The sequence below is a fragment of the Globicephala melas genome, chromosome 4 (genome assembly GCF_963455315.2).
Source record: "Globicephala melas chromosome 4, mGloMel1.2, whole genome shotgun sequence".
Classification (NCBI taxonomy): domain Eukaryota; kingdom Metazoa; phylum Chordata; class Mammalia; order Artiodactyla; family Delphinidae; genus Globicephala; species Globicephala melas.
The window spans coordinates 66,829,863-66,849,013 of record NC_083317.1 but is presented as its reverse complement, the minus strand read 5'-3'; the positions used below and the strand labels follow the sequence as shown (position 1 = coordinate 66,849,013).

At 37.2% G+C, this 19,151-nt stretch overlaps 1 protein-coding gene across 7 annotated transcripts in view; it reads right to left on the bottom strand.

The window, feature by feature from the left end:
• Positions 1-576: 576 nt before the first annotated feature.
• Positions 577-19,151, bottom strand: part of STXBP5L (syntaxin binding protein 5L) — a 364,746-nt gene continuing 346,171 nt past the window's right edge. For all 7 annotated transcript variants that reach the window (XM_060298126.1, XM_060298127.1, XM_060298125.1 and 4 more), the window contains 5 exons: positions 16,304-16,664; positions 11,817-11,982; positions 9,254-9,365; positions 7,069-7,289; positions 577-6,492 (listed from right to left, as the gene is read on the bottom strand). In XM_060298126.1, coding sequence (XP_060154109.1) covers positions 6,451-6,492; positions 7,069-7,289; positions 9,254-9,365; positions 11,817-11,982; positions 16,304-16,664 — 902 coding nt within the window. In that variant the 3' untranslated portion in view covers positions 577-6,450. The remainder of the gene's footprint in view (positions 6,493-7,068; positions 7,290-9,253; positions 9,366-11,816; positions 11,983-16,303; positions 16,665-19,151) is intronic.

Here is a 19,151-nt window from a genome sequence, read left to right as displayed (position 1 = left end):
GGAAATTTTTTCTGAAATACTTAGACAGCATTTGGAAGAGTAAGAGTAGTTGGCCAAGGCCACAGTGGAGGTAAATATAAAGAAAGTGCATGAAGAGGAATTAACCATGCAGCTGAAAGCCAGAGGAGCAGAAGAGTGCAGGCTTTCTGGGGGACTTTTGGAGGTGCTGGTTAATGTATGTTCATAATAACCAGTAGGTGGTGGTGTAAGCCCATAATAGCTTATTTTTTTGCCTGCATTGGATTAAAGTCTGAACTTTAAAAAAGTGAGGAAGTAGGTATGAATGTTGAATTTGTAAGTACATCTTATTTATTTCTACCATTTTAGATTAATAAACTAGTAAAATCTTTCAGTTTGGGGAACTTGTGTTCAGTTTTTTTTTTTTACCCCTTTCTCTATTTTAGTTCCAATACATATGCTTTACATCGCTCCCCCACCCACCTCCCCTTTTTAAAACAATTTTAGTTTGCAAAACCATAGTTCACACTGTTGCAAATGAGGGTCTTACCTCTGTCCACATTTAATCTTGGCAACAATCATTAGTGGTGTATGACATAACATAAGAGAGCATCTATGTACAAACATATACAATTTTATTGATATCTCTACAGACTACAAGAATTTTAAGTATAGTCACAATTGCTGAGTGCAACAGAAAAATAGTAATTTGTCATTTTCTGAAAAGATGCAAAAATTCTTAAGATGAAAGAAAGATACATCAATGATGTCATCTGTTTCTTATTTCCTAGAATAAAACATCACATAATTAAGTACTAAAAATTATAGGTTATTAGAGATTTTGATCCTGTGCACACTTGTCCATAACTACCACCTAGTTTATTTTCTGGCTTTGCAGTTGAGAAGGATGGGCCAATACCAGAGGGGAGCAGTGTGAGAGGAGAGAACTCTTCTGTTTTCTCATTGACTAGTATTGCGTTGGATAGGCGGACTCTCCCGTTTTTGAAGGTGAAATCACTCTTTCAGGGCACTGGAGGCCACATAGTCAGCTGCAGGCATTCTTCTCCCTTTAAACACATGTCCAGTAACTAAGAAAATAAATCCAAACTCCTTTGCCCTGAGAGCAAAGACAAAAATCAAAAAGGGAGAGTTGCTCTCCCTTCTTGCTAAGATCAAATCCAATAAAATATAGCTGTGGCAGAACCAGGTACCTGGTACCCATGTCTCCTCCAAATGAAGAATGAGTAATAAATTTGGACCTGATTTGGTGAATGATTGTTTTGAGAATTTCTACTATCCCACTATTGAGAATTAGTTTTCCACTTCACGTTGCATGGTATTAAATTTCTTATGATATCTTTGGTGTCTGGTGATGTCACATGTATAAGGCAGTCGAAACCTAGATGTTTGAATTGGAATAATTAGTGGCCAGTCATATAGGAGAAAATCACAAAGACAGAGATGTTAAGAATTAATGGGGCACTGCCTGGTCAGAAATTTTTACAGAACATTTGTTTTGGGTTGCGACACAGAATAAATATCAATCTGGCCAATATCTCCAATATCTTGTTTTCCTTGACCCCTCAGAAGTGGGGCTGAGACGCCAGTCAGGGTAGACAAATGTGTCTTCCTTAGTAATAGTTATCAACCTTGGCTGGACATTGGAACTATCTTGGAGGCTTTCAAAAACACTGATGTTTGGTACCCACTCTGAAAGATTTTGGTGTAACTGGGAATTTTAGAAGCGCCTTAGGTGATGCTTATGCACAGCCAAAGTTGAGAATCACTTCCCTACATAAATGTATAAATAGACCAACTGTGCCTCGGTTCCTCATCAAAGCTTCTTATGCTTCACTCTGGCTCCCATGTCCCTTTTTACCCCAGCCCGCTTGTACCAAATTGCACTTTCTCTTCTTTCCTAAGTCAGACCTTTCCTATTTTGAATTTTGTCCTTTCAGGGCTATGTTGTCTGCACATATACACAATAAACTTCTACAGCCATGCTCCCTGGAACGGTGCAATCCAAATACATGACTTACTGGCAAGTATTTCTGGCCCCTGGAGCAGTGTGTCTGTGAAACAGTAACGTCACAAGTGGGGTTGGGGCTACAGAAGACATAGGTGAAGAAGCTGCAAAGGCTACCACTTTTCTCCTGATGCAAAGGGCAGGCCTCGCAGAAACATCTGACTCTTGACATTGCCCTCTCAGAACAAAAGTGGTCAAGTTAACAATGCCTTCCCATGGACACGGGCTATAATCACACAGATACTCCTGGGTTGTCCCAATGACCCTAAACCAATGAGAGGGCTTTTAGCTTACTCTTCTAAATATGCTTCATTTTTCCCTTCTGCCAAACATTTTAAAACCAAGTATCTCAAAGAGCTAATCTTAATCTTCTTCAACCAACCTTGGGCATAATCTTTATTTTCCTTTTCTTTCCTCAAAGCCATGGTGATCCCTTAATGCAGATAACAGACACATGGTTCACATTTTAAAAAAGGACTCCAACGGTAAACTTTTTCCTTTACAATCCCTTAAGATCTTCGAGTACTAGAGACCTGGATTCTGATTTATTAACTGGAGAATCATTCAAATGCTATATGAAAGATTTGAAACATTATCTTTATGACTGTATTATCAGAAAACATCTCACTCAGTTCTGTCACCATCCTTCCAAAGTTAGTCAGATAATGGCCATGATGATGACGGGCACTAAGTCTGGGTCTCAATGAAGTGTAGAAAGCAGAGCTGGCAGTACTGCTTTTGCAGTGGATTAAAATAAATGATAAATCAATCATCCATCCCTCCAAACTCCAAGGTTAATGGATGATTTCTTGGTAGGGATTATTGCTCGCATATTAGAACCAGGAAAAAAAATACCTCTAGCTCCATGATGAATTATAATGCTAAAGGCCCATTTTCTCCTGGGACACTAAGAAGGGGTTATCTCTTCAGGGAATCATAATGAGATATGGTCAACTTGTAGAGAGACTGATTTGCAAGCCTTATCTTCTGATGTCACCTTAAGCAGACAAAATGTAATTTTGATGACAACTAAGGCTCAGAGTCATTTTCTCTATCATTGTTCAAGTTACTAGGAGTATTTTTCTTATGTTCTAAGATAGAGGCAAGACATTTAAATAGTAGAGAAGAGAGATGTAAAGTATTACATGGATCAACAGTACTCATTTTCTAAAGATGATGATGATGGTGAGATGGTGGTGTGTGTGTGTGTGTGTGCGCATGCACGCGCATGCTAAGGTCAGTGCAACAGAAATGTTCAAAGAGAAAAATCACGTCCATATTAGATTCTTGTTATTGCTATCTCTGAATTAGAAAAATAATTTTGATACAGTAAAACCTCATTAATTTGTATTCCACTAATCAGGAGTTTGTGGGATGAAGTTACCCTTACATTAAGAAAGGGTTTATAAAAACAATATTGAAAGACGAAAAGAACCTATTCTTTTCAAGCATTTCAGAAGCACCTTACTTCCAATTGATGTGCCAATTATAAACTTTTGATCTATTCATTAAAGCCAGTTTTAAGCACTTCTGTGAAATGCTATTTTGTCCTTTCTGGTATTTTTTCTGTATGCTTTAAAATATTCTGTAATTGTTATCTTTCAGTGATTCATGTAAGCTTTCCCCAAAATAGCATTTTATTGCATATGAACCACACATGTAATTTTGGGTATAATAATTTGTTACTGTGTACTAACGATGTTTAATTTTATACAAGACATATTACATATTCACACTTAATCTGTCTCCAAATGATGTAGAACAGTGGCTCTCAACTGGGGGTAATTTTGTCAATGGCTGGAGACATTTTTGATTGTCATTTTGGGGCGGGTGGGAGTGGGGGTCGCTAGTGGCATCTAGTGGAGAGAGGCCAGGGGTGCTGCTAGACACCTGCAGTGCAAAGGACAGTGCCACATAACAAAGAATTTTCTGTTAACAGTGCCATTGTTGAGAAACCCTGATACAGAACAAGTTAAGTCACATCCTATTGGGGCTTTAGAGATAGTCATTGAATTTAATGCCACTTTGGGCTTTATTTCATTGCTTCTAAAATAAACCAATATTTTACTCTTAGGTTTTTTTTTTAAGTATAGAAATGATAAAGTATTTGTTCAGAAAATCAGAAAACTGGGTCCTTAAAACTGATGGTACAAATAGTGCAGTGCAATTTGCCTACCAGTGTTTTCCAAATCCTGGTCTCAAGTTTCTTCAGTATTTTTACTATATAATTTTATGTATCATGTTTGTATTTCAAAGTCAGGTTCTGTTACCCTAAGGCTGTTCACAGGAGTCTGGAGAGATTCCTAGAGAGGCTTTTTTGAGAAATCAGGAGAATTCAAGGACTCTGAGAAATGCTATCCTGGTATACATTTTCTGACTCTTTCCCCCATCTCTTTTCAAAGATTACTCTTCTCAAAGATTAATTTGTTCTTCTCAAAATTACTGAGAACATTTGAAAGAAGTGCCACTTTAAACAAATTCACTAAAAATTTAAAAACTAAAAAAACAAGCAGAAATACTATTTTTGGCTACTCAAATAGCCTGGACTTCAGGAAAATGGTGAATTCTTAAGAAACAATGTGAGTCTGGTAAGACCTTGATTAATCAAAATTCAATGAGCCGAACCCATTAATTTTCTTTAAAAAGATTCTTTTTGAAAGAATAACATACATATTATAGGATGGGTCCCAGAATCTGCATATGTTCATTTCCTAAGACTTTTGACTTCCAGAATCATATTAAATGATGGTAGCAGACATCTTTATTTTGTTTGCCTCTACTAGCTCTCTGTTGAGTTATAATAGATAATCTTTTATCATGTTAAGGATATTCTTTATTCCTTTTTTTTTTTAGATGTTGGGGGTAGGAGTTTATTAATTTATTTATTTTTGCTGTGTTAGGTCTTCGTTTCTGTGCGAGGGCTTTCTCTAGTTGTGGCAAGCGGGGGCCACTCCTCATCGCGGTACGCGGGCCTCTCACTATTGTGGCCTCTCTTGTTGCGGAGCACAGGCTCCAGACGCGCAGGCTCAGCAGTTGTGGCTCACGGGGCTAGTTGCTCCACGGCATGTGGGATCTTCCCAGACCAGGGCTCGAACCTGTGTCCCCTGCATTAGCAGGCAGATTCTCAACCACTGCGCCACCAGGGAAGCCTCTTCATTCCATTTTTAAAAGAGCTTTTAATAAGGAATAGGTATTTGGTACCTGTTGACATAATCCTGTGGCTTATGTTATTTAGCCTGTTGAGTGACAAAATTTCTGTTGTCCATAATGGTGACTAAAGCCAAGATAGCAAAAACACCACCACTTTATAACAATTTTTAATAGTAAGTATTGAACCAAAAAGTAATTTCTAATGAAAGCCCTTGTTAATCAGAAATGTCAGAATCCCTTTCCTAAAACATTAACTGAGGTTTTACTGAATCAGACTAAAGAGAATGACCAGTTTGGTCTGTGAGTGTCAGGCTGCAAGAGCACCTTTGAATTGAAGACCCCACTGGGATTGAACAGTAATATACTGTGTAATTGGCAGACAAGGATACAAATGGAGCATTAAAAATATATCACTTTAGAACCTGAAACCAGAGTGAGTGAAATCAGTTCTCAAAGCTAGCTGCATTGTTCCTGTAAGTCTAGTTTCCCCAAACCTATTGTCAACTCCCCTGCAGAGTATAAGCCAGGCTGAAAAAATGCTTCGAGGTGACCCAACCCTGCACGGTTTGTGACTAAAAATAGCAACTTGTTCTGAAGGTGATAGAAATGGATATAATTGTGTTAGGAATAATTTACTGTACTGGCAATATTTGATTATGACCAAGAACTGTGAATAATGTAAAATATTATGGAGAGAGAAGAACGTTAATCAGACTCTTGCCATAAGAATTCAATAATGTTCTAGATAATGAAAGTTATAGATGAAAAGAAAAGTCTGGTTTTGTTTGTTTTTTCAGTTGGGTATTGCAAATGTACTTGAAATGCACTGATATCTTCTAACACAGATTTTTTTAAATTGTCAGGTGTGGTCCAATTTATAAAAATAGTTTACCATAAATCTTTTTTTCTTCTGTCACAACATGCTTTTTTTTTCTTTTCCTCTTAAGATGTTAATTTATCATGCAAAATTTTTGTTCATTAAGTGCATTAATGGTTTTTGTTTGTACAGGATTTTTTCAAATCAGGACTCCCCGTAGTTCCTAAATGTAAATCCTTAGCAAACGACATGCCAAGATGATAGCTCCATTCCACGTGGGAAGAGGCAAATTCAGCCATATCTTGGGGTTTTAACCAGGGTTCCAGCCTTTGGGTTGTACAGTGTCTCTGATAAGTCTCCCTTATGATAACTTCAGATGGACTGTAATGGAACATTTTGTGGAAGAAACTGTCTTCTAGCAGTTGAATAGTGATGCCGGGAATAAATATGGTTTCCCTGAATAATGGTTTCTCAAAGCAGTCATAGCTTCTTTAGAAGTTTAGAATTGGTACCATTTCTTATCCTTATATTTCAGCATTAACTGCAAAGAAAAAATAGTCACCATAAGATGTTAAAAAATTATTTAAAAGTGCTAATCAAAGCAAGCTCATATTGAGCTAATCATGCATATCAAAATCTCAAAACTTATAAGACTTCCTTTATTTTTTGAAATAAAGTGCATATAGAAAGACTTTTTAAAAAACCAATCAAGCTCTAAAGATTTGCCTGACAGGAAATGATTTTTAATGATTGAGACAAAAAGGGGTGTGTGGATCCCAGCCTCTACTGCCCCCTCACACCTTGTTGGGGGAGATCATGTAATCAACCTAAGTACCTTTTTAGCAGCTGATGCACAATATAGACCCAGTGTACCAGAACCAGTGGATAATTTTCTTTTAAGTCATCCTCTAAGGTAAAGAAGTATCAATATAGTATTAAAAAAATTTTTTCCCCCCAATATGAGGGGAGTTATAATACTTATAATGAGATCCCAGTTACCTTGGCTCTCACACAGGATTACTTTCAGTGACATCTCTGTTTAGGCTTTCTTTTGCAGGACCTAAATGTTTAAAGTTATTACTGTATGAAGATGCCTTTATTTACTTAGGCAGTTTACCTCATGTGCATGTTTGGAAAATGCTTCTGCACTGGTCATCATGCCTGCAGTTTTCTCTTCCAGCTCTCCTAGCCTCTGTCCTCTCTCATCAAGTGCGATCCGTGCACGAGTCAGCTCTCCCATCACCCCTCCGGCAGCACCTTTCATCCCTTCTATACCACCTGGTCCAGGAATGTGCTGTGCGAGGCTGCGTGATGCTTTTCCTGCTGAAGCTTCCCCAACTGGGAGTTCAAGCCATAGCAATTTAAAACATTCTGTCAGTAATTCAAGTAATTATAGTCAAGTTTATCACCAAAGTACTTACATTGAATTCTACTGTCATAATTCTCATGAAGAGACATATTTGTTCCTATCATAGATCTGTATTTGCAGATGTTAGCATTTACCGAAGAAAAATGCCCATGAAAGAGACTGAGAGAGATATTGGTACCATATGCCTTATTATGTGTGTGTGTGGGGGGGTGTTCCATACAATACGGCATAATTGCATTTCTTTCTTTTTTTTTTTTTTTTTTTTTTGCGGTACACGGGCCTCCCACTGCCGTGGCCTCTCCCCTTGCGGAGCACAGGCTCCGGACGCACAGGCCCAGCGGCCATGGCTCACGGGCCCAGCCACTCCGTGGCATGTGGGATCCCCCCGGACCAGGGCACGAACCCGTGTCCCCTGCACCGGCAGGCGGACTCTCAACCACTGCGCCACCAGGGAAGCCCAATTGCATTTCTTGACATTGCTGAATTGGGATGCTCACAATTTTATTGTGACCTCATATTTAACCCATATTAGTGTCTGTTCCAATCTCAGGCCTGATCATTTATTTAAATTTCTGCCCAAGTTGGCATTCCAATCTTCTGTATTCATCTTGCTGTCAGTCTTTGTAGGCCGCAGTTGTCGTTTTTTCAAAAATCTCTGTGTGTGTGTGTATGTAAATACTAGAGAATGGGGTGTATGCATGATGGGCATTAATAAACATTTGTAGGAACTTTATAAAAGACTAAAAATTTCCCCATCATTTACAAAGCGCATTTTCACTTAATTTTAATGAAGTAATTTTTAAATATTGAAAAACAGCTCTCTTAGTAAAAATTTAGTGAGAATTCCCAAGGATATAACATTAGGAATGGAAACTAGATCAGTTTTTTAAAAAATAAGAGGCTTATTGAGATAAAATTCACATATCATAAAATTCACCACCACCCCTTTTTTTAATTTTTGGCCATGCTGCACAGCTTGCGGGATCTTGGTTTCCAGAACAGCGATCAAACTCCTGGCCCCGGCAGTGAAAGCTCCAAATCCTAACCACTGGACTGCCAGGAGATTCCCAAAACTCACCCTTTTTAAGTGTACAATTCAGTGGTTTTTAGCATATTCACAGATTTGTGCAACTATCACCACTGTCTAATTTTAGAACATTTTCATCACCCCAAAAAGAAAACTCTGTACCTATTAGCAGTCCCTTTCTAGTCCCTCCTTGCCTCAGTCCCTGGCAACTATTAATTTACTTTCTGTCTCTATGGATTTGTCTATTCAGAACATTTTGTATAAAAGGAATCATACAATATGTGGCCATTTTTGTCTTCCTTCTTTAATTTAGCATGATGTTTTCAAGGTTCATCCATGTTGTAGTATGTATCAAACGTCATTCCCTTTTATGGCTGAATACTATTCCATTGTATGGAGGTACCTAGATCTTTTGCATAGTTAAAAATTCAAAAAAGGAGTTTTGATCTGTAAGACCAAATGGTGGGTGAGATATTCTGGAAAATGTATTCTTAATTTATCTCTGAAAAATGTTCCCTAGTATCTTTCTACTGCATTTTGATTATTGTTCATCAGAGTTTCGCAGGTAGATTTTTTTAAAGTAATTTATTCTGTAACCATTGGTAAACCTTGAATTCTGAATAAATAATCTGTTTCCTAGAAGTAAAGGCAGGCAGATTCAAAAACATTTTTTCAGATTTTAGTAATCAAATGTCTTCACCCTGCCTTGCAGGTATGATCTACCTGCAAATGACACATTTATTAGCTTACTCATTTTTTGTATGAATTGCATGTACTATGAATTGCATATACTATTAGAATTGCATCTAATATAAAGTGACCAATTTTATTCATGTTTGGTAAACAAATAGTTTTCATGGTATAGAAGCAAAACGCTAGTCTAGAAATAGGTCTTCTGTTACTCACAGAGCTCTTCTCTGTCAAATGTTTGTCCACTTCCACCAAACAGTCCTTTGAGAAAGCCTCTGTTTTGAGCTTCTGGTGTCTCTATGGGAGTAAACAAATCTCCTAGCATGTCCTATATCAGATCAAAAGAAAACAGCATTAGACTAAGAGTAAAGTAACAGATCAAAAGATAACATGGTGGCAGGTTAGAGCATGTCATGAAAAGGCAGTCTGTTCTCCATATATTTTCCTGGTGATTTTTGCTTTGCTCCCAGTTCTCTCTGGCCTTTCTTTCTCCATCTCCTTCCTTTCCCTTCCCTTCTCCAAGAACTGACATCCTAAAATTTTCACTTTTCTGCCCTCTTCGTTTCTTCCTTCTACAATTAGAAAGCATGGGAAGCTAATATTCACCCTAGGATTAATTTACACTTGATCAGTGACTGCCAATCTAGACTTCTGATTCTTTTTCAATTACCATAGCGTCTTTCCTGTCCTAGTTCCCTTTCTGGAACCAGGTGGTGTGTAGAGAAAGGCTGGATTTATTTTTATATCACGTACAAAATAATGAAGTAGCTCAAGATAATTTAAATGAGTCAAAGTAGGCAGCTACTGCATGGTGAGGTAAAATTGTTCTTAATATTTGATGTAATTTAGAATGACTGGGGAGATATCTTGTTAGAAACACAGATGCACTGGCTTTATTCCACATGCGCTAAATCAAAATTTGCATAGATGTGTTCTGGTTATCTGTATTTTTAACTTGCTCTAACTTTTCCTAACTTTTAACTTGCCCTAAAAAGTTTTAACTTGCTTTGGTCTTTCTAAAGCAGACCAAAATTTGAGAACCATTGGTTTGGAGGAAGGAACTTCAACCCAAAGTCAGACCGTTGACCTAATATCAGTTTGTCTGTGAACTTGCAGCATGACTGTCATCATCATCCCCTTTCACCTCTACTCCCCAGACCTGTGCTCTTCCTCCGAATCCCTTCTCTTTGGAAATGGCTGCACCATCTACTTAGTTCCCCAACCCAGAAATACAGGAATAATTATTAATTCCTTCCTTTCCTTCACTCCTACATCTAATAACCCTCCAATCCGACTGATTACACTTTATAGCCATTGAATCTGCTAACTTTTCTCTCTCCTCACTGTTGGCTGCCTTATTTCAAACCACTATTATTTTTGGCCTTAATTATTTTAAAAAGCCTCCAAATTTTTCTCCCTACTTTTAGTCTTAATTCCACAAAACTAATTGCCATACTGCAACCAGAATATTAGCTTTAATAAACAAATTTGTTAAACCTTTTCAATGACTTGCTATTGCCCTGGGGATAAATGCCAGATTCCTTAAGGAGCTTACAAGGTGTTCCAAGCTCTGTTCTTGACTAACTCTCCAGCATCAACCCTTCACTCTCTCCACTTCCCAACTCAGCACTTTGTTGGAAGTTGCCTGAACCTTGGGGCTGTCGCATGCCTCTGCTCTGTCAAGAATATTATTACCTTTTCCATCTCCAGCCATCCATTCCTATGGATAACTCCTATTCATCCTTCACAACCTTTTTCTAACTACCCCTTCCCTTTTGTTCCATCAACCCAGGTGCCCCTCTCACATGTCTCCCCAGCACCGGCACAGCCATATAACAGCATTTTTCCAGAGTATTGTGGTTGTCTGTTTACTTATCTCTCCCTCCACACTAACAGGTAGGGACTCGTATCTTGTTTATGATTGTGTTCCTAGAGCCCAGCCAAGTACCAGGCATATAAAAAACTCTAAGTATTTGTTGAATAACATTTATTATTATTTATTTTTAAAGCTTATTATGTTCCAGGCACTGTGCTCAGTGCTTTATATGAATTCTTTCTTAATTCTCACAGCAGTGCTTCAAGGTAGTAGATTAAGTAAAATGGCCAAAGTTATATAAGTGAGCAAAATGCTACTTAAATAGTTCAGAGCTTATGCTCTGAACCTCTATATTGTAATGAATGGGTTTTAGTTTTCTTATTTCTAAAATGAGGAGAAACCAATTAAATCCCTAAGATGCCTTTTAACATTTTGTGACCACATTTACTTATCCAAGGTTAGATAGGCTTTTATATTTGTTTCTAGGTTCTGCTTAACCGCTATGATCAAAGACAAATGCCCAATTCTAACCTACAGGATATGTATTTATTTTGTATGGCTCTTAATCACAATTAAGATTTCTTTAAAAAAATTTCATTAACTCCCTGAATTGTATGCAGAATTTTTGTGTGTACATACATATTCCCCACCCTGGAGGAAGATTTTCATAATCTTTCAGAGGATTCTCCATAGGCAAAAAAACCAATAAAACACACAAAACAACCATTGATATGTATGATCACATTCTTCGCACATCCCGTTTTTTCTTATTTTTTTCTGTGTATATCTGGAACCACACTAGAACTTGGTAGCATCACAATGATGAACATATATTCAAAACATGTTCTAGGGCAGGCATATTTATTGTCTGGCTCAATAATATTTTAGCTTTTAGACATCTTTCTAACTTTTTCTCTTTTTACAACTGTGTCCTATGTTTATTCATAAATGTGCCTGACCTACCTGTAGATTATCACACATCTCTTGGCTGTATGTTAACCGCTGAATTTCAGTAGGAGAGACAAGGTATAATGCCTGTCCTTCATTGGTAAAACAAAACGTCCGTGCTATCCTCATGTCTGTCAGTGGCAAATAATTAACATCCAACATTGGGCGAAGACTAGGTAGGCTGAATGGAAAAAAACAAATCCACATTTCATTTTCAAGTTGTTAGAAGCTTTTAATTTCTTCGTATAAAATGTGCAGATCCTTACATGAAACAATACTTTTTATACCACTACTTTATGGTTGTTTCTTTATCCTCTTGAATTTTCAATGGTAGTAAACTAGACTTTCACATAAAATCATATTCACAAAAAATTATGGGCACAGTTCTTCTATCTTAATCCACACAGATACTTAGCAAATGTCTTTGAAGGATGGATTAAACGCAGTGGCCAGCAATTTCAAAATGCTTTTTGGAGCATTTCACAGGTTCCTACAGTACAGTTATAATCTTTGATTATGGCAGAAACACCACAGCTAGAAAGTGGCTGCCTGCATACTTGGTCTATTGTCTCTTTTTAAGGCAGAACTGGGTCTGAGGAGGTTATACACTGATGAAGTGGGTCTTGTTCACTGTGCCTGGGAATGGAGTGGCTTTGCTCCCCATTCCTTTACTTCCTCTATACACAGAAAGTGAAAATCACCTATGACTTAGGGCACCTGCACTGAAGGGATGATTAATAAACAAACATGGCTGGGGGCTGTAACAGAATTAGTTACAAATAATAGATCAAAATTTGCACATCCAAGCTAATACCACATCTCAAGTGTCTTACTGATTGGCTCTATGCTTATCCTAATGTTGTAGTCAAATGATTCTGCTTACATATTTATAAAAATGTACTTTTGGATACTGTCACTGGAGCCAGATTTACAAACTACTAAAGAAAACCAATCTCGATGCTTTTAAAGCACATCTCTAATGCCAAAAAGAGAAAAATAAACTTGTAGTTAAATCTCAAGCTTTGAAATCATTCTACTAATTGTAGTGTGCACAATGATTTTAAATTAACCCAGATCATAAAACCAGCACCTTGAAAAAAAAGTGCTTATTTCTCTTATCAAAGTAGTTTGTAATTACAACTTAAGCCCTAGAATCTTACCATATAAAATGGGACCTGAAATCTGTGCTATAGGAATAAGTTTTTCATGAGGTCCTAGCGCTGTGCTGTCCAATATGGTAGCCACTAGCCACATGTGGCTATTGAGCAGTTGATATATGGCTTGTCTGATTTGAGATATTCCGTAAGTGTAAATTATATACTGAATTTCAAAGATTTAGTATGAAAAAAGTATATTAAAAATACATGTGATGGCGTTTGAAGTAACAAAGATCCTTAGGATATGAGTCCAAAACAAACCCAGTTAAACAGACTTCCATTCATTCAGATTAATGGGCTGTGGTGGGGAAGAGGTTCCTATGGACTTTCCTGGTAAGTTGTGTTGTCTATGTAGCATAATAAAAGTAAGCCAACAAAATACAACAGGTGTAATCACTTTTGGTAGGAAAAGGAAAGAGTAAGTCAATTGCTAAGGTCTAGGAAACAAGTACTCTTAAAGATGAAAAAAAAAAAGTTTTTTTCTGTGCAAGGACATTTTTATAAGGAAATAGTGTCAGGTAACTAAAGATGGTTCCCACTAAAAATGGCTCTCTCAGCCCAATTTGAGAACTTTATACATAGATAAGCCTCTTGCATCTCTCTCTACTCTTTTCTAGGTCTGGGTACATTGGCACATGAGCAATCATACCTACCTAGCAACTATCTGAAAACTAGGACTTGAGGAGATTGGGCTCAGTGTAGTTAAGTTCTGCATTGGAAGTACGGAGTCCTAACCACTGGACTGCCAGGAAAGTCCCGTAGTTAAGTTCTGACAGGGTCTGGAAAGATCTGGGAATATGCTTAGCAAGGTCAGGAGCATGCCAATTTGTAGACTCCAGTTACTCAAGCCACATGTTTCCTAGCCACACCTTACACATTACTAAAATCATGTCAAAATCACTTTTCAAATATTTTTGAGATCCTCGTGAACACAAAGAGTTTCCACTAGGACATAATATTAAAGTAGTCATTATCATGTAAAACAGCTTTTACAAAGGGCAGAGACAGAGAGATCATTTTATCTTTCCTATTGCTATGACTCCTGTTGCTTTTTAAACTCTTGCTTTTCATTTCTCAAGAAATTCCCCTCCTCATAAATGTAGATGTAGCATGTATTCATTTAAGTAGAAATTAATTTTCAGATGTACCATTTAAGAAAAGAAGACATACTAAAATTTTGCAAAAACAGGGTAAGTAGTCACTATCAAGCTAAAAACTCAATTGCGAAATAACATTTTTGAGTGACTAAACGTGAGCTCAGGGGAGTGTATACACACATTTTTTTTTCCTTCTAAACTAAGGCATGTCTAGGAGTTAAGTCGTTATTTTCAAACAAGACTGGAATGGCCTTCAGAAATCTTTAAAAAGAGCTTGAGAAAGAGAAACCAGATGAAGAGAGAAAGAGTAAGAAATATGTAAGAGAATGAGCAGGCCATAAATGATTTTATGTTTTCAAAACTTTCTCCTTCATTAACTACTTCTTGGCTTACAAATCTACTCATGTCTCCCCTATTAAATAAAACATAACAATAAAAACACTCTCAAACACCCAGGTTTGCTCTCGAACTACTTTCCTGTCTCTCATCTCTCTTTTTACCAAAATTTCCCCAAAGAATACTGTCTCAGGGGTTGGCAAACTTTTTTTTAAAGAGCCAGATAGTAAATATTTTAGGCCTCCAGTGCAACTACTCGACTCTGCCCTACTGTGCACAAGCCCCTCTGGGCAGTATGTAAGCAAATGGGTGTGGTTGTGTTCCCCGAACCTTTGTTTATGGCCATTGAAAATTTGAATTTCATATACTTTTCACATATCATGAAATATTCTTCTCTGATTTCTTTCAACAATTTGAAAATGTAAAAACCATTCTTAGCTTGCAAGCTTTACAATATCAGATTGGGGGGAGGGCAGGGTAGGTATGGCCTGGGGCTGTAGTCTGTCAGCCCCTGACCTATGCCACTGCCTCTTCTTGCCCCCTTGAAATTTAGTCTTACCTCCACCGTGCTCCTAAGATTTGCTTTCTCAAAGATCACTAATATCTAGGTGCCAGATCTAGGGTTTTTTCTTGTACTACCTCTTGACCATCGTTTTGATACTCTGCTGTCGTTTTCATTTCATGAAGTTCTGCTACTCTGATCCTTTTCCTAGCTCTCTGATGACTTCTCAATCTCCTTTGCTGGAGTTTCTTTTTTCTCCACTACATAAATGTAGACATATGCACCCCTCCCCCTCAATTTTTGTCCTAAGACCAGTCTATTTCTCCACTTTTTTTATAGTGTCCTCTTTGATGATTTCATTCACGGCTACAACTTTCACTAATGCATTTACGTAAATGGTTTCCAGAGCTGTATCTTCCATCCCTATTTTTTTAAGAGTCCAGACCTTAAATTGCTGGCTAAACTTCTGCAGGCTGGCATATAAGCACCTCACATTCCAAGCATTCATTCTCAATTCATTCCCAAACTTCTCATTATCAGTCTTTCTAAATTCTGACTTTCTTATCTGCTAATGACCTCACTATTATCCAAGTTCATGATAAAACTTTTTAACCTTTAAGTTCTTTTCTAACCCTGAGATTTAAAGACCTCCATTACCTTTCACAACCAATTGGTTTTACATTCAGCAAATTTCCCTCAATTATCCCTCACATCTGTTTCCACCTAGCCTTCAATATAGTTACGACTTCAGTTCAAAAGCGCATCCAAGCTCTCCCTCCATGTATATTTCTTAATGCATAGCTAGAGCAGGTTAAAATAAAATGACTTTTAGTATACTGTTCAGTATTGATCTCACTTTTTCCTAGACTTGCAACCTCAGGCAAATTTGTTAACATATGTAAAATGGAGGATGCAAATAACACTTTATTTTCCTATGTCCTAGAGAAGTTATAAGGATAAAATTAAATTCTGTATGGAAAATTCTTGTGTGTACTATGAAACATAGTAAAGGTAACAGTTCATTTCTTTTCCTTGTAGTTTATTCATCTTCATATATCCCGTGCCTAGCATAGCATCTGGGAGATAACATGTGCTCAATAAATGTTGAATGAATGTGTGAATGACTGGAGAATCACTCTTTCCTTAGATTCCTTGATGTCAATTAACATATTTCATTCACAATGCAAAGCATTTTTAGCAAAAACAAAAAACAAACAAAAAGCAAACAAAAACAAATAAAAACTCAAAGTCTCCTCAAACTTTTGAGCAATAAAACATTCACAAACATAATGAAACAATGATCTCAGGTTGCTTCTTGATAACATCTTGCACATTACACATATACTTTTCATAATTGTACCTTGTTTGCACTGTTATGATTACCAGATAATTTATAAAGAAGGCAAGTACCTCATTATCATGATATGCCCATTGGCACAAAAGCATGCCAAGCAGGCACTGTTACACATGACCACCACATCTGCTTGCAGTATAAAAGATGTCTCGGTGATGTTGTGAACATAGAGGCAAGTCTGAGAAGGCAGTGAGAAGACTTTGGCTTGTTTTTCTGAGCAGATTATTGTATACTGATGATCTCCTATTTCTTGGGATGGAGAGGGGCAGTTCATGACCAGCTTTCTTCTCCAAGATTTCTCATTTTCATCTATGTTGTTTGGATCCCTCCAGACTTCATATGGTGGTTGCATTAATCTGCCAGTTCGGTCCATACAGGAGAATGTTAGGACAGCTCCTTTCAATGAGAGGAATGTACCTATAAAAACAATTTCATATCACTGGCACATGAAATTCTAAAACAGCTGCTATTCATCTATGGGTGATAAATGTTTTATATTATGATAATTCATATCTATAGTGTCATAATATTGCAGTATTATACATAAATCAGTAGATTTGTGAGTTCGTCAGTTGCAATAACTTGGAATCATAAAAGGTGGGGTCTAAAAGGAGTCTAAGACATCAACTTGTCAAATCCTCTCATTATATTAATGAGAAAACAGAGACCCAGAAAAATGATGAGACTTGGGCCAGGTCACATAGCAAGTCAGTGGCTGAGCCTGGACTAGAACTCAGGTTTCCTAATTCCTAATCCAGTATCCTTTCATTATACTATATAGTATTCATTAAAATACTTTTTTAAAGAGCAAATTTTAGAAAATTTATAATTTTAATTTATTGAATAACCAGCTGAAAAAATAATGCCAACTGATTCCACTTCTTTATTTTATAGACTCATTCACTAGAAAATGCTATTTTTCTTCTTCTGAAAATGAACACTCAGAATATTTCATGAAATTTAAATATCTAGAGTTCATGCTAGCAATTTTGATTGTATTAAAAAAAATCCAAACTAGCTTTGGTGTTTAGGCAGGCTTATGCATCTTTTATACAGAAAAATGGTTTACTCACCTAGACTCTCCAAGGTTGAATATCCATGCCAAACTATTACCTATGGGTGATTTTTACCAGTCCCAGAGACAAGATACAATGAAGCTTAGGAAGTAACTTGGGGTAGACTGACCTTTGGACATTTGCAGATTCTCCCCTAAGCAGCGCCCTAGCAGCCTTTTCTTTCCTTTCTCCTTTGACATCATGTAGAGAGAGTAAGGAAGTTATCCCAGGCTGATATACCTCAGGAGTGTACATGTACCAGAGACTTAGGAAGGGTGTTATAAAAATACATTCCATTTAGAAAGTACTTTATAAAGTATGTAAAATTAAAAATAACATGTTTAGATGATGTAACATGATTTTTAAAAAAAAGCTCAGTAAGTCCAAAATATAGCCTCTACTATTTCAGAAATACACATTACAAAGGAAGCTTAAATTTAAGGACTTCTATAGTAAGATATTAACAATTCGGTCTACAGTAAATAATTCACCAGACAATTAATGAGGATTTTCCTCCTAAAAGAGGTCTTACTGGCTAGAAGTGTACCTTCTCCAGCTTTCCAAATTACCAGTCTTCCCCACTAAAATCTTAATTCATTCAATCAACAAATACTTATTGAGGGTTTACCATGTGTTCCAGGCTCTGTTTTAGGCACAGGGGAATAAAATAGTGAATAAAACAGATAAAAATCCGTACCTTCACAGAACTAACTTTCTATGATAGAGACAGACAATATATACGGTAAGTATATATATGAGATTAGATAGCAATAAGTACTAAGGAAAAAATAAAGCAGAAAAGGGGATAGAAATTCTTGGAAAAGGGTGTGATTAAATTTTAAATAGAGTAGAAGATGTTAAGGACTAATATTTGTTCATTTCCCCTCCCCAAATTCATATATTAAAGCCCTCCCCCAGTGTGAATGTATTGATATTTGGAGATGGGCCCTCTATGGGAATATTTAAGGTTAAAGGAGGTCATAAGGGTAGGGCCCTGATCTGATAGAATTGGTGTCCTTATAAGAAGAGACACCCAGAGACCTAGCTCTTTCTTTCTCTCTCTCCCTCTCTCTCTCTCCCCACCTCCCCTCCCCTCCCCTCCCCCACACATAGGAAAGGTCACATGAGTACACAGTGAGAAGGCAGCTGTCTGCAACTCAGGGAGAGAGCTCTCACCAGATACCAACAGTGCAGGTATGTTGATTTGAGACTTCCAGTCTCCAGAAGTGTGAGAAAATAAAATTCTGTTGTTGAAGTCACCCAGTTTGTGGTATTTTGTTAAGGCAGCCTGAGCAGATTTATACAGAAGAGGAGGCTTCTTTGCATTGTACTGTGGAATTAAGGCTCAGGAAACCAGCACAAAATATTCTGGCAACTGTGATTATCCTTTATCTCTGATCCAAGAGTCTCACGTCTTCTATCAGCATCCATGAAACTGGCAACTTAAATTTATTAGCTTGCAAGTAAAGTAAAATCTCAAACTATTCACAGATCTTGACCTTCTGGAGCAGTTACGGGCAGACTTATAGGAGATGAGATCAGAGATAATACGGAGCTAAGTCATGAAGGTTCTTGTAGGACACAGTAAAGACTTAGACTTTTACTTGGTATGAGATGGGAAGATTTTGAGAATAGAGTAATATAATCTAATTTCCATTTAACAGGATCACTCTTCGTGCTGGGTATATCCTAAAGGGAGTCAAGGTTGGAAGAAAGGAGAGCAGTTAAAAGGTTAGTACAATAATTCAGGTGAGAAATGGATAGAGGCTTGCTCAAACCAGGTGGTAATAGTATAAAGGGTGAGAAATGGTCAGAATCTGAGTATATTATAAAGGTCAAGCCAACAGAA